Source organism: Loxodonta africana, chromosome 1 (assembly GCF_030014295.1).
Source record: "Loxodonta africana isolate mLoxAfr1 chromosome 1, mLoxAfr1.hap2, whole genome shotgun sequence".
Classification (NCBI taxonomy): Eukaryota; Metazoa; Chordata; class Mammalia; order Proboscidea; family Elephantidae; genus Loxodonta; species Loxodonta africana.
The window spans coordinates 15,469,162-15,482,709 of NC_087342.1; the positions used below are offsets into that span (position 1 = coordinate 15,469,162).

Consider the following 13,548-nt stretch of genomic DNA (forward strand, 5'->3'; position numbering starts at 1 on the left):
TTTGTGCTTACTTCTCTTTCTGTCTAATCTGCACTTTTTGTATCTCAAAAGTCATTAGGTTTAAGACACACCCTGCACTGATATGGCCTCACTAACATACAAGAAAACCCTATTCCCAAATGGGATTACATCCATAGGTATAGGGTTGAGGATTCAAACACATATTTTGGAGGGGACACAATTAAGTCCATAACAGTGACCCTCCCTGACTTCAGGACCAAAGAGAAAAGGAAGTAAATGATGCTTAGTGGTCATTGGCAGTATGCCTCACACACACACACACACACACACGCACACACATGATCTCCATGATTCTTCTGGCACTCATCACTGATGTTCTTAAGGTGGTCTCTGCATCATCTCTGTGGTTCCTAATGAGCGTGACACTGACATAGATACTGCACAAAATAGTCAGAAATCATTCTCTTCCTTCTGGAAACTGTGTGCTGGAGAAATACTGAGATGAGTAGTTCAAAAAGACAATTATATCCCAGCAGCTAAGTCCTCAACAAATACATAATGGACAGTATTGTGTGCATCTCTTAGGTTCTTTTCGCAATTAATGTATCTGTGCAATGGCTATCCAGGTGGAGAGGAGCCATGCCTGTTTCATGCCCAAAGAGGCCAGGGTGTGAAGGTAGGAGTTGGGAGCTCTCTAAATAATAGGAGAGGGACTTGACAAACTGGCCTTAAGGTCTCCTCAGAAACAGATGGTATGAGCTCAGATACCATTGCTTCTGAGGCAAATAAGCCAAAAGGACCAGGCATAGATGGGGCTGAAATGGAAAGATGTCTTAGTTATCTAGTGCTGCTATAAAAGAAATAACACGAATGAATGGCTTTAGCAAACAGAAATTAATTTTCTCACAGTTTAGGAGGCTTGAAGTCCAAATTCAGGATGCCAGTTCTAGGGAAAGGCTTTCTCTCTCTGCAGGTCTGGAGAAAGGTCCTTGTCTCTTTGTGCTTCTGCCCGTGGAACATATTCACGTGGCACGGTGTCTGTTTGCTGGCTTGCCTGTTTAATCTTTTATATCTCAAAAGAGATTGACTCAAAACATACCCTACGCCAGTCCTGTCTCACTAAGAAAGCAAGGACAACCCACTCCCAAATGGGATTAAAACTACAGGCATAGAGGTTAGGATTTACAACACATGTTTTTGAGGGACGTAATTCACTCAGTGACAAAAGGCTTCCAGAAAATCTGCTGGTGAAAGGATTCAAAATCACACCCATTCCTTACTTATTGACATGGTTAGGCTCCAAAGACTGGGTCGTTATGAGAAAAAGGATATTATTTGAAAATAGAGGATGACCACATCAGATCACAAAATATTATGTGGGACACTTATGTCCCTCTGGACCCTTGAGGCAGAAAATGTAGGTGGGTGCTGGCTGTCCCACTGATCATGAAAGGGTTACTGCCAGACATACATCATTAATGTCCAAAGTAGTTGGATGGTAGATTTTTTACTATTGTTGTAAGTATGAAATATCAGATAATGAGATAGTCATAAGTAAGGAGTGAGTGTAATTATTTTCCCCTTGCCTTCAGACTCCTTAAACTGCAAAAGAAACCAAGAAGTCACAAGATAACGAATGTACCAGTTTATTTTAAGTGCTAGGGCTCCAGTTTACCGAAGGCTCTATAGGATCTAAACTTCTTAACTTCAGTGGTGTTCCTACCATAATTATCTCTTCGCGGGTCTCAGCACCACCTCACTTCTCTGAGCAGGTCAATCCATTTATCCCTCATTTCTCTTCTACAATGGATCACCTCCCACCACTATTTTTATACAGATTCTCTCTGCTCAGAAAGTACACCCCCTCCCATCTTGCCTGTGTTCATTCTTTTCTTCAAACCCCAAATCAAAACTAACCTTGGAAACCTTTGTTTGTTGTCCCAGTCTGCTGTGACCTAGCTTTGACTCTGTGCCCCAAATGGCACTTGAAATTTCATTTGTAACCTTTCAGAATTGATAACCACTCATATAGCGTGTTACTGGTCACAGAGCACTTTCACACGCGCTGTCTCATTTGGTGGTAACCTGTGGAGTGAGAAGGGCAAGGTTATTCAGTCCATTTTACAGGTGAGGAAACTGGGGCTCAGAGAGGTAACTTCCTAAGGCCACCAGCCAAAGCGTGTCAGAACTGAGACTTAATCCAGTTTGCAGAGTCCAGACCCAGTGCCTTCCTAACTAGCTTAAAACTTTAACACCAGTCCATAACTTTTGCATACGTTGCAAAGTGTATGATGAATTTTGGCAGCCATGATCCTATCTCATTTTAACAACAATCCTGTGAGATAAGCTAGGAAGGTTTATTTTTTATGTGCCTTTCATTCGTCTCCCCATATGTATTGTGATATGTGTATGCATGAGTATATTAAGACTGTACGTATGCATGGAACCATCCCATTTCTCTAATATGTTATGCCTTTTAGAATCTTTTCCTATATATTATTTATTTAATCCTTTTCACAGTTCTGGAGCCCTGGTGACACCAGAGTTGGCTGCTAACCAAAGACCAGCAGTTGGAATCCACCAGCTGCTCCTTGGAAGTCCTATGGAGCAGTTCAACTCTGTCCTATAGGGTCACTGTGAGTCGGAATGGACTCAACAGTGATGGATTTGAGTTTGGGTTCACAGTTCTGTCTGAGGAATAGAACAGCTGGTTTTGGAAATATGCTGCTGTGAACCCAAAGGAAGATGCATATATCTTTGGTTCACCCGTTTAGCAGATAGTGCCAGGCTCACAATAGGAGTTTGATAAATGCCTGTTGATTGAATGACTCAGCTGACTCTCATTCGCCTTAATCAGACACTGAAAGCCCCCTCTTCCTCTGTCATTTCTAACATGACAAGGCCCCTCCCTCCCTTCTTTTCTCTCCACGGTGCCACAGGGACTCAGCTGTGTCCAACAACAAGACGCCCCACAGTAGCTCCATCAGCCACATCGAGTCGGTCCTCCAGCAGCTGGACGATGCCCAGGTGCAGATGGAGGAGCTGTTCCACGAGCGGAAGATTAAGCTGGACATCTTCCTGCAGCTGCGCATCTTTGAGCAGTACACCATTGAGGTAGAGGTGGAGGGGTAGGGCTGGGGGGCGCCAAGGGGAGCGCTGGGGAGGCTACGGAGTGGTCTGCTTTTTGGCCAAGGGCACCATGCCAGGAATGGGGCAGTCGCCTAAGGAGTTAGAGGGGAGTATGCATCAAGGTGCTGCAAATGGTTAACATTCTTGGCTGCTAACCAATAGGTTGGAAGTTTCAATCCATCCAGAGGTGCCTAGAAAGAAAAGCCTGGTGATTTACTTCCAACAAAATCAGCCATTTAAAACCCTATGGAGCACAGTTCTACTCTGACACACGGTCACCATGGGTCGGAACAGCAATTGGTAACCGATAGGCGTCAGGGGTGCATTTTAGAAATCGACAAATTCAGATACAATTGTGTTATAATCCTTCTTGTTCCTCTGGCCCCTACTGCCAGGCAGAGCCTTCTCTTTTGCCTTCTGTCTGGTGATTACTTCATCGAGAAGGTTTTTATCACACTTCATTGGACTCTTATTTGGTACTTTGGTTCCTGAAAGACCATCGAGTTGGCTGTTTGGTGAGGTAGAGTCATGGAGTTCTATAGCTTCCTGAGTAGATAGTTGTTCAAACCAGGCCGCCTCGTCAGCTGAGGAATACAGGCAGTCCCTGGGTTATGAACGAGATCAGTTCCTAACGGTGTTTTTAAGTAGAATTTGTAGGTAAGTCGGAACAGGTACATACAGTTCTTATTTAGCCTCACGAATGCAAGAAAAGGCTCGAAGCCTTTTCAGTGATTTAAAAGCTGCAAGTGCAGCAAGTGAAAGTGATCATGATGAAGAATTTGTTGTGAGTAGGGATTGGTTCAGTCGTTTGAAAGTGAGAGCAAGGGTACATAACTCTAAAGGGCAAACGCAAGTTGTCTGTAAGTCGGAATGTTTGTAACCCGGGGACTGCCTCTATATAGATCAGGGCTTAGGTGACATCGCACAGCAACCAGGAAGTCAGGAGTAAAGGAAGGAAAATGGGTTTCTCAGTTTGCTTTCTGCTTATTAAGAAAGTTAAGCCTGTGCTAAGACCATTTGTTGATCCATTTCACGGGCTCTTCAGTTCATTTTTGGAAGGTAAGAAATGAGTGTTCTGTTACCTTTATGTCCCCTTTGTAATACCAACTAATAATGCTGGCTCCCACATAATATACACCTTCTATTATTTTTTGCTTTGAAGAAGTAATGCTAGACCAGCAGGGTTTATAGGACATGAAGCGTATCCAACACCAAGGCATTTTGTCTTTTCAGGGCTGGTTAAGGTTAAATTGAAGGCATTGCCTTCTCTTTGCTCCTGGCCGATTGTCCATCCACCATTTCTTTTTAACCTTGTCTTGCATTCCAACCGTCTTCATAGAGTTGGGGCTTCTGAGTCTCTGGGGACTGATCTTTCCAACAATATCTGTTTTTAAAAAATGTTGAAAGCCCCAATGTCCCAATCCTCTGAGAAAACTCAGGAGTAGAGAACTATCCTGAAAACAGCTGCCCTTTCCTTCAATCCTAGAACCAAAAGTGTTTATATTGAGAATCTGAAATGTAAAATAAAAGCAATCCTAAAGGTCGTCATCTTCCTGTCTCCTAATCCCATATGATCTTTCTCCTGTTACAAACACACCTCTACCCCTGCCTCCCAGGGAGCCATTGTAATCTGTTGCTTAAAGATTTCATGCTCAAAAGGGTGCTTACTAGACAGTTTCTGGAACAAAGGAAAAGATGTCTTTAAATCTAGATCTCAATTATCCTTCCAAATGATTCCTATAACTTTAGGTGATTTTATTTATAATTTATTTTTAATCTGCCCTCAGAAGGGTTTCAGATGGCAAGTAGTATTAAAACATATTGAAAAAACAATTAAAATGCCAGAGGGGAAATAAAGATATTGGCATGCAGGGGAGAGTGAGTCTAGTGAACTTACTAAAGGTGGGGCAACAAGGGTAATAAATAGAGGAAAGAGACAGGGTAGAAGTTATTATTCTTTGGTAATTGCCAGTGAGACACAAAAATAAAAAGAGGTTGCATTTGATTATAGTGGTCCAGGCCCCAGACAGCCCCGTGTTCATCCTCTGCTCTAGTTTGCCCACTGGGAGTAAATATATCCATGCGGGGAATTATGTTAGCAGGTGTGGTGGTTTTGTTGTTATATTCTTTATTTACTCTTCTGTCATTCCAAGTCCACATCAATAAAATGCTTAAGGGGAGAGAAACCATACAAAGATTTGCATGTTTCAGCTTTATTTCATTAGATGGCATAGTTGAGGTTAGGGTTGCTGGTTTAGTTCCATGGATTACACCCCTGCCACAGCTGGGGGCATCACTAGGGCGTGTTCCACCTGCAGTGATTCTGGGCAAATCCATTTTTGTCCCTTCAAAACAATCCAAAGCATAGGGGGAAGGTGTCCTTACAGAAAGGTAAGTGTAGATCAAGTAGTTTAAAATCAGATCCTGTTTAAATGCAGCCGTAGAGGATCGTAATGTTTAAATCGTAGCACTTGCATTCTTCAGCCTTCGCATGTATGAAACTCCTCCTCCCGACCCTGAGTAATGGACAGCTCAGACAACTTGGTGTGCAGCGGACACCTCGGCAGAAGCGGTGAAACGGCGTGGGGCTCGACTCTACTGAAGCAAAGGAAATAGAAACGCTCGGTTCTGCGTCCTCTTTTAGGCAATGACATCCAGGTTTTAGAAGAGGCCTTGTTCCTCATCTGGAGGGGTAGCCCCAAGCTTAGGAAAAATTCTGCCTTTAGTCTTAGAAATTGAAATCCTGCCATATCCACAGAAAATCTCTGCTTCAAGTCAGATCGTCAGAGTGGTTTTTGAGCGTGTTGGGATTCTTTCAAATACCAACCACTGTTTAAATGTGAGGACGAAGAGCAAACTTCCACAGAAGCTTCAGAGTGTGAAACTGAGGGTGCTTTCTATAATGAGAGGCAAGTCAGAGCTGACATAAGCCAGGGTGGGTTATGATTGCAGGGCTACAGTTGTGGTTTCCTTTACTGAAAGAAGGCATTTGGTAGACATTCTCCAAATTCCTGTGCATTACTGAAAACCAGAGCAGGCTTGCTATCCTGAGATTTGGGGAATCTAAGCACGGCTCCTTAACCGTATCACTGATGGCTGGGATGGGCTAATCAGTTTAAAAATGAAGATAACACATGAGTTAAGAGTTGCTGCACCAGCCTCCTTTCACTCAAATAAAATGGTGTTTATGGCTCCACAGTATAACGTGGGCACCTTCCCTGAGAGTGAAACTTACACAAAATTGGTTAGGCAGGATGTTGAAAACCAAGACTGCATTCCTGACATACCTTCCTCCGTTCCACAGAGAGTAGACAAAGTGGTCCACAGTGAACTGTGATAGTCTACAAAGTTTCTTTCCTCTTGGTTCAGCCTCCTTCTATGAAAGACATTGTATACGAACTGCTTATGAGTGAAGAGACCCTTTACTAAATGCTAATAATGTTTATTTTGCGGTAGTAAGAACATGGGTGATTTTTTTTGTTTTTTCAATACCACATTGCATTTCTAAGTTTTCTACAATGAATTGGAATAACCAGAAAGAAAGAAAAAATATTTTAGAAGCAAGAATAGACCAGTTTCGGGTTGCAGACACTATCAGTAAAATATTTTTGAACTTGGAACGCCTACATATGCAGATATGTTTGTTTATGAATGATCTACATTTTCTCCTGTCACTGGTTAATAATCTCAAAACTCAACATGCCCTTAGGGTGATGTTTAGGTTTTTTCAATACAGTTGTGGCTCCATGTCCTCCAACAGTAGTCTTAAAAAATTCCAGTTATTTTTTTGGATTCTTTTTTGGCAGATCTGCTTAGATTGTGCGCGTTTTTTTATTCCGTAACGTGGTCAACAGCTCAGAGTAGAAGTGTCCACGCCCTTTTCTCTTCCCAGTGCTTTCATGATTAGTATTATATTCACGCTGCAATTGCTTTTCAGGAATCTTGTTAAGCCACACGTCCTTCTGTGAAGGTTAAACCAAAAAACCAAACCTGTTGCTGTCAAGTCAATTTCGACCCATAGTGAACCTATAGGACAGAGTAGAACTGCCCCATAGGGTTTCCAAGGCTGGAATCGTTACGGAAGCAGACGGCCACATCCTTCTCCTGCAGAGCAGCTGGTGGGTTCCAACTGCTGACCCTTCGGTTAGCAGCCAAGCGCTTTAACCATTGCACCACCAGGGCTTCTTGAAGGTTAGGTTAGTAAAAACTCAATAATAAATCCGTTTCACTGGGCACATGAAAAGAGCACTAATTTGAAATATGCTGAAAGCCATTGAACAAATGAGCCTCAGTCAGCCTCTACAGTGGGGAGCTCCTGCCGTCCCGAGGGCTCTCCTCCCACAGCTGGCGCCATCTGCCATGTAATCAGAGGGAAACACTAGCACCAGTCCACCAGTAAGAGCACTTTTTTTTTCCAGTTACTGTCAAGTTGATTTTGACTCAGGGGAAGTCTAGTGAAAATTTCTTTTTTGATTTGATGAAATATGTATATGTATAACACACATATATGTGCACACTTATATGTATATTTACATAAAGAGAATTTTCCTCTCTATAATCAATGCATAATCTTGGTTATTGAAGTGGCCATAGCCGTCTTGGTATAAACACCAAAAGATACTCCATAAATGAGATTTTCTGAAAAATATGGGCCGTACTTATGGCCTTTCTTTTAAATCCCTTAACTCTTACAGTTACAATCAAAGTTTGCACAATTCACCTGAAAACTAATCTGAGTAATTAAGCTGAGTAAGGAATTGGTTAAGAGTTCAAGCTACTAACCAAAAGGTCAGCAGTTCGAATCCACCAGCCCTTCCTTGGAAACCCTATGGGGCAGCTCTCCTCTTTCGTATAAGGTTGCTATGAGTTGGAATTGACTTGATGGCAACGGGTTTGGGTTTTTGTTTTTTTAAGGAATGGAATATCCAACTATAAATCTATGAGGTTCACATTAGGATGAGTTGGAGTCAGGCTAAGGCTGGGAGGAAATGGCCTTCAAGGAGGAAAGCTCAGCCTGGAGAAGATAAAGCTGGTGGTTACTATTGGTGGTCTCCAGTCTTTAACTGGTGGTATGTGGAAACTCTTAGCATTTTATATTCAGAAGTCATTCATTTCAGCCTTTCATCTTGTATAGAAATTCAACTCAGATATTTAGTGAGCACCTACTGTGTACCTTAAGTGATGGTAGATATTGCTCTAAGGGGGTTCGTTGCAGAGAAACATCATACCGTGTGGAGGTTCTATGACAGGTGCTCACAGGACGCCGAGGAGACCACTGAGGTGTTTGGGGTGGTGGTGGTGGTGGGGGGTACACTTAGCCCAGTCAGACTGCCTGTGCAAGTTGCCCAGTGAGATTATACCAGCAGGAGAGGTAAAAGTTGGCAGTCAGGATTTTGCGTCCCTGGAGGTTGCTGTTACGAATTGAACTCTTTGAATTCTGTCTCCCCAAAATATGTGCCAACTTGGCTAGGCCGTGATTCCCAGTATTGCGTCATTGTCCACTATTTTGTCATCTGATGCCATTTTCCTATGTGTTGCAAATCCTAACTCTACGGTGAGGCAGGATGAGAGGCAGGACTCAATCTACAGGATTAGGTTGTATGTTGAATCAGTCTCTTTTAAGATATAAAAGAGAGAACCCAGCAAAGAGGAGAGGGACTTCATACCACCAAGAAAGAAGCACTGGGAGCAGAATGTGTCCTTTGGACCCGGCATCCCTGCACTGAGAAGCTCCTAGACGAGGGGAAGATTAATGAGAAGGACCTTCCCCCAGAGCTGACAGAGAGAAAAAGCCTTCCTCTGGGGCTGGCACCCTAAGCTGGGACTCCTAGCCTCCTAGACTGTGAGAGAATAAATCCTTGTTTGTTAAAGCCACCCACTTGTGGTATTTCTGTTACAGCAGCGCTAGATGACTAAGACACATGCCATCCAGCCTCTAACAGAATATGTCCAGAGCCCAGAAGTGGGGGCGGGATGGGGGTGGGATGAGAGGAGGGAGCTCAGGATTTCACTGTGTCGAACCAGAATCTCTACCCTTCCACACTTTGGTCCTAGTTCTTCTCTCTGGGACAGAACAAATCTGCTCCCTCTTTTATTTGGCAGCCTTAAAAATAATTGAAAATGGTTATCATAAACCTCTTTTTCCTTATCTGCAAAATGGTGAGATTATATAAGCTATTTTTTTCAGTCCCTTCTTTTTTGAAAAATTCTGTGATTATTTCTCCTCTCTGTCTGTTAGCTCTTTTCTCAGGTGTATATCCCTAATTTATTTACCTCTTTCTGAATATGACATGGTTTCCCCGATACCTAACCCTTCTGATCAGCTCTGATGAAGGGTCTCTAATTAGCCATGCCCCGATGAAATACATCGCCCTTGGCATGGAGTGAATAGCACAGCATTCTGTAGCGACCATTTCCCATGATCCAACACGAGCACTCTGCCAGTGCAGCCCAAGAGATAGTAGCCTTTTCACTGGCTTTCCTGGCTCATCCCCTGTCTTGTCTAAGTTCGTGCTCTCTTAAAAGCCCCTGGTTTGTTTCAAGATAAGTGCTTCCAATGCACGGACTTTTTTTTTTTTTTTGAAGCTTAAAGAAAGGCTTTTATATTTTTCCCCTTCAAATTTTACCCCCCTCTTTTTTTTTTTTTGGTTTAGTTCTTCAGCCTATCAAAATAAATTCAAATCGAATTTATTACTAACATTGTAACTGAAATGTTGGACAGGTCAGGCAAAGCCCTGTGACACTTCACTGGAGGTTCTCCTTTGGGCCACACAGAACTGGTAGCCAGCATAGCCAGTATGTTGGCTGTGAATGGTCTAAGGGCACCAGCATCTAGCCCAACATCACAGCGCTTTCTTTCATCGATACAGTATGAGACTCTGCAAAGCCTTGCTGTTCTCCATGTTTGTAACACGCCTCAAATCCACCCTTACAGTAACTGGATCGAGAAAGGAAATGAGATGTTTGAGATGAATCTTCGTGGATTCCTAGTGATCACTGCAGCATTTTCAAATTACACCTCAGATCCTTTGGACAGGAAATGCAGAATAAGTACAACAAAGTAGACCAAAATCCTTACCAAATACTTATTTGATAATGTCTTCTAGACTTTTTGTTAAATTAATTTCAGAATCATTGGGAGGTCTGTCCTGCCATCTCTCTCTACCTCTCCTGCTTCTGTCCCTCCCTCCTTTCTCTCCTCCCTTCCTGTCTTCCTCCTTCCTTCGTTCCTTTTTTAAATCAGGATACTTACACAGCTTTAGTATTCTGGCAAGATACCTGTTTTCACTACGTTTCTAGAAATCCCACTGTAATGGGATAGGACCAGGGCTATGGACCTAAACTCAGGTGACATTATCAAGGTTCAAATGCTGGGCACTCCTGGTTTCTGGTAAGGATGGAGAAGAAGGAGCTGTATGTAAGATAGGGCACAGGGCATCAAGCTTCTACATTCCAGGCACTCAAGCCTTGGTAGGTACCAGAACAAATGAGTTCATTCTGTTGTAGGAGCTCGTCAGCAGTAGAGTTCCTTTGTAAACAGATTTCCTCAAGTCTCAGATTGATTAAGATGGCAAAAGGTATGGACAAAATAAGATCCCCTCCAACTCTAGTAATGGACAAAAGCATGATTATATCAAAGGCCCCTATTTTAATCATGGTGACAGTGCAGAAAATAACATGCCATTGGCCAGAAGAATGACTCAGTTACCCAAATTATCCAATTGGGATGGAAATTAGGTCATTGAGCATTGAAATATATCAATTACAGTATTTTGCAACTTTTTTTTATTTAAATATTATTTTACCAAAACCTAGAAATGACTGAGTAGATTTCTCTATTGTCAAGTCTCGCTGATTTACTGGACAATTCTAGAGATATCCCCAAAGGTCTTTACCTACCTCTTAAATAAATATATTAACTCTTCAGACAGATAATATGTATTTCTAAGATAGAGGGAAATGCTATGCTATTTTTAAAATAATCTCTTTTAGAATTCACTAACCTCGTCATCTTATAAACTGAGTAACAGAAAAGAACTTAGTATGAGACTAGACAAGAAGAGTAAATGGCTGTGATAATTTATTTTCACAGTGGTAACCTATATCAACACACAAATCCATCATGATAAAATAACTCTTACATACAACAAGTCTGTCTCTTCAGCGGCAGCGTGTCTTTCCCTGTCATCTAGCATTTGTAGGTCAGTGGAGAATATTCAGCTTTCACTTTTCTCATGTTACTAAAAATGATGGCATCATAAAATAGGAAGATACCATTTTGCAATCAGCAGCCTATGCATTTTAGTAGCACCTCATTGCAGTTAAATGTCCCGGACCCTCCCTCCCCCCGTTAGCTGGAATGGGATTGGACCTTGATATATGTAACGTGGATAACCAAACCAAAACTAAACCCACTGTCGTCAAGTCAATTCCAACTCATAGCAACCCAATAGGACAGAGTAGAACTGCTCCGTAGGGTTTCCAAGGAATGGCTGGTGGATTCAAATGGCCACCCTTTTGGTTAGCAGCCAAAGTCTCGACCACTGTACCACCAGGGCTTTTCATAACATAGTGCTGATTGATATCTATAAACACCATTTGTTAAGAGGTAATATAGTGCAGTGAAGGGAGCCCTGGTGGTGCAATGGTTAAGTGCTCGGCTGCTAACTGAAAGGTTAACAATTCAAACCCACGCAGAGGCTCTGTGGAAGAAAAGACCTAGCACTCTGCTCCTGTAAAGATTACAACCTAGGAAACCCTATAGGGCAGTCCTACTCTGTCCTAAAGTTTTGCTCTGCGTCAGAATTGACCCGACAGCACACAACAACAACATAATACAGTGATCAAGTGTGCAGTATTTTGATTTAGACTGCCTAGGTTGGGAACCTGTCTCACCAGCTTTACTAATTATGTGACCTTAAGCAAGTTATTTAATCTTTGGAAGCCTCAGCCTTCTCATCTGAGAAATGGGGATGAGAATAATGATTCGTAGCCCATAGGGCTGTTGTGAAGGCCTAAGGAGTTGCCACATAAGATATTATTAGCAAAGCGAAGCACTCGATACAGTAGTTGGTAATGTTACTATTTATTATTACTATTGTTGCTATCATTACTGTTGGAATCTCTGGGTGGCACAAATAGTTATGCCCTTAGCTGCCAACCAAAAGATTGGCAGTTTGAACCCACCCAGAGGTGCCTTGGAAGAAGAACCTAGTGATCTGCCATGCAAACCCAATGGAGCACATTTCTTCTCTATAGCACATGGGTTGTCGTAAGTCAGAATTAGCTCAACAGCAACTGGTCTATTTTTGTGGTTGTTACTATTATTATTCGTGGTATGTTTTCATTTCTTATATATATTTGCTTTCAAATTTTAAGCAATAAACATCCCATCTTACCTTCCCCTGTTGTTTCTCTACGAATTTGCTACTGAGTTGTGTTAGGAGATCGCTGAGAGTTCCTTCCGAGCAAAGCTGAGGGAACCAGAGAATTGCTGTTGCCATAAGTCATAGAACCCACAGGGGCCAGGTTACACTTCTGTTTGCTGCAGCGTCAGTCCCTCTGTTCATACCCCAAACTGGATTGCAGATGTGTCCCTGTTTGTAAGGAAAGTCCCTGGAGAGCCAAAGAATTCTAGATAGATTATTATTACCTCTATACTGAGCAATCTGGCAGAGTCAATTTTTTAAAAAAGATAGAAATACCAGACTCGTTAAAAAATATATCCTATTGGGGGAAGGCAGTGTGTTTTCTTACAAGGTTAAATTATGTTGGCATTTATAAAAGGACATCGAAAACACATATAATTTATCTAGCTGTTCAAAGAACACATGATCAATTTGAAAAGTTCTTGTGAAATAAAGAAAACTGAGTTGTCGTAGTTTTCTTGAAGAAGAAGAAAATGAGAGGAAGGATAAAACACACACTTCTCTGAAATGAGAATAATAAAGGGAAGGATATCTCAGAAATCAATTCTGGGGACAGCCATCTTGATGTAACACTGTGGTTAAGAACATTGGACTTTGTGATTGAATGCTGAGCTCTGCCATTCGCCTACTCTGAGACTATGGGGAAAGTGACTTCTCTCTGCCTGACCGTCTTTTTAGCATCGTCAGGAGGATTAAATAAGAGTCAAATGCGTAACATACTGCCTATTCCATAATAAATGCACAGTATGAGGTAAAATATAGCCTTCTTCAACCATACCATCATCTTCATCATGGTCATTATCTGCATAATCATCATCAGCATCAAGAAATTATCTGAAGAAAACAAATCATCTGAAGGAAAGGACTGTTGTTTGTTGCCTTCAAGTCTGTTCCAACTCACAGTGAACTCGTGGAAAAAGTAGAATTGCTTCATAGGGTTTTCAAGGTTGTGACCTTTCAGAAGCTGATTGCCAGGCCTGACTTCCTAGGCGCCTCTGAGCAGGTTCAAACTGTCAACCGTTTGGTTACT

General features: G+C 42.1%; 1 protein-coding gene across 3 annotated transcripts in view; it reads left to right on the forward strand.

Moving 5' to 3' along the window:
- KALRN (kalirin RhoGEF kinase) overlaps nt 1-13,548 on the forward strand; it is a 769,081-nt gene that overhangs the window by 428,601 nt on the left and 326,932 nt on the right. For all 3 annotated transcript variants that reach the window (XM_064291948.1, XM_064291977.1, XM_064292015.1), the window contains exon 13: nt 2,901-3,075. In XM_064291948.1, the coding sequence (XP_064148018.1) occupies nt 2,901-3,075 (175 nt within the window). The remainder of the gene's footprint in view (nt 1-2,900; nt 3,076-13,548) is intronic.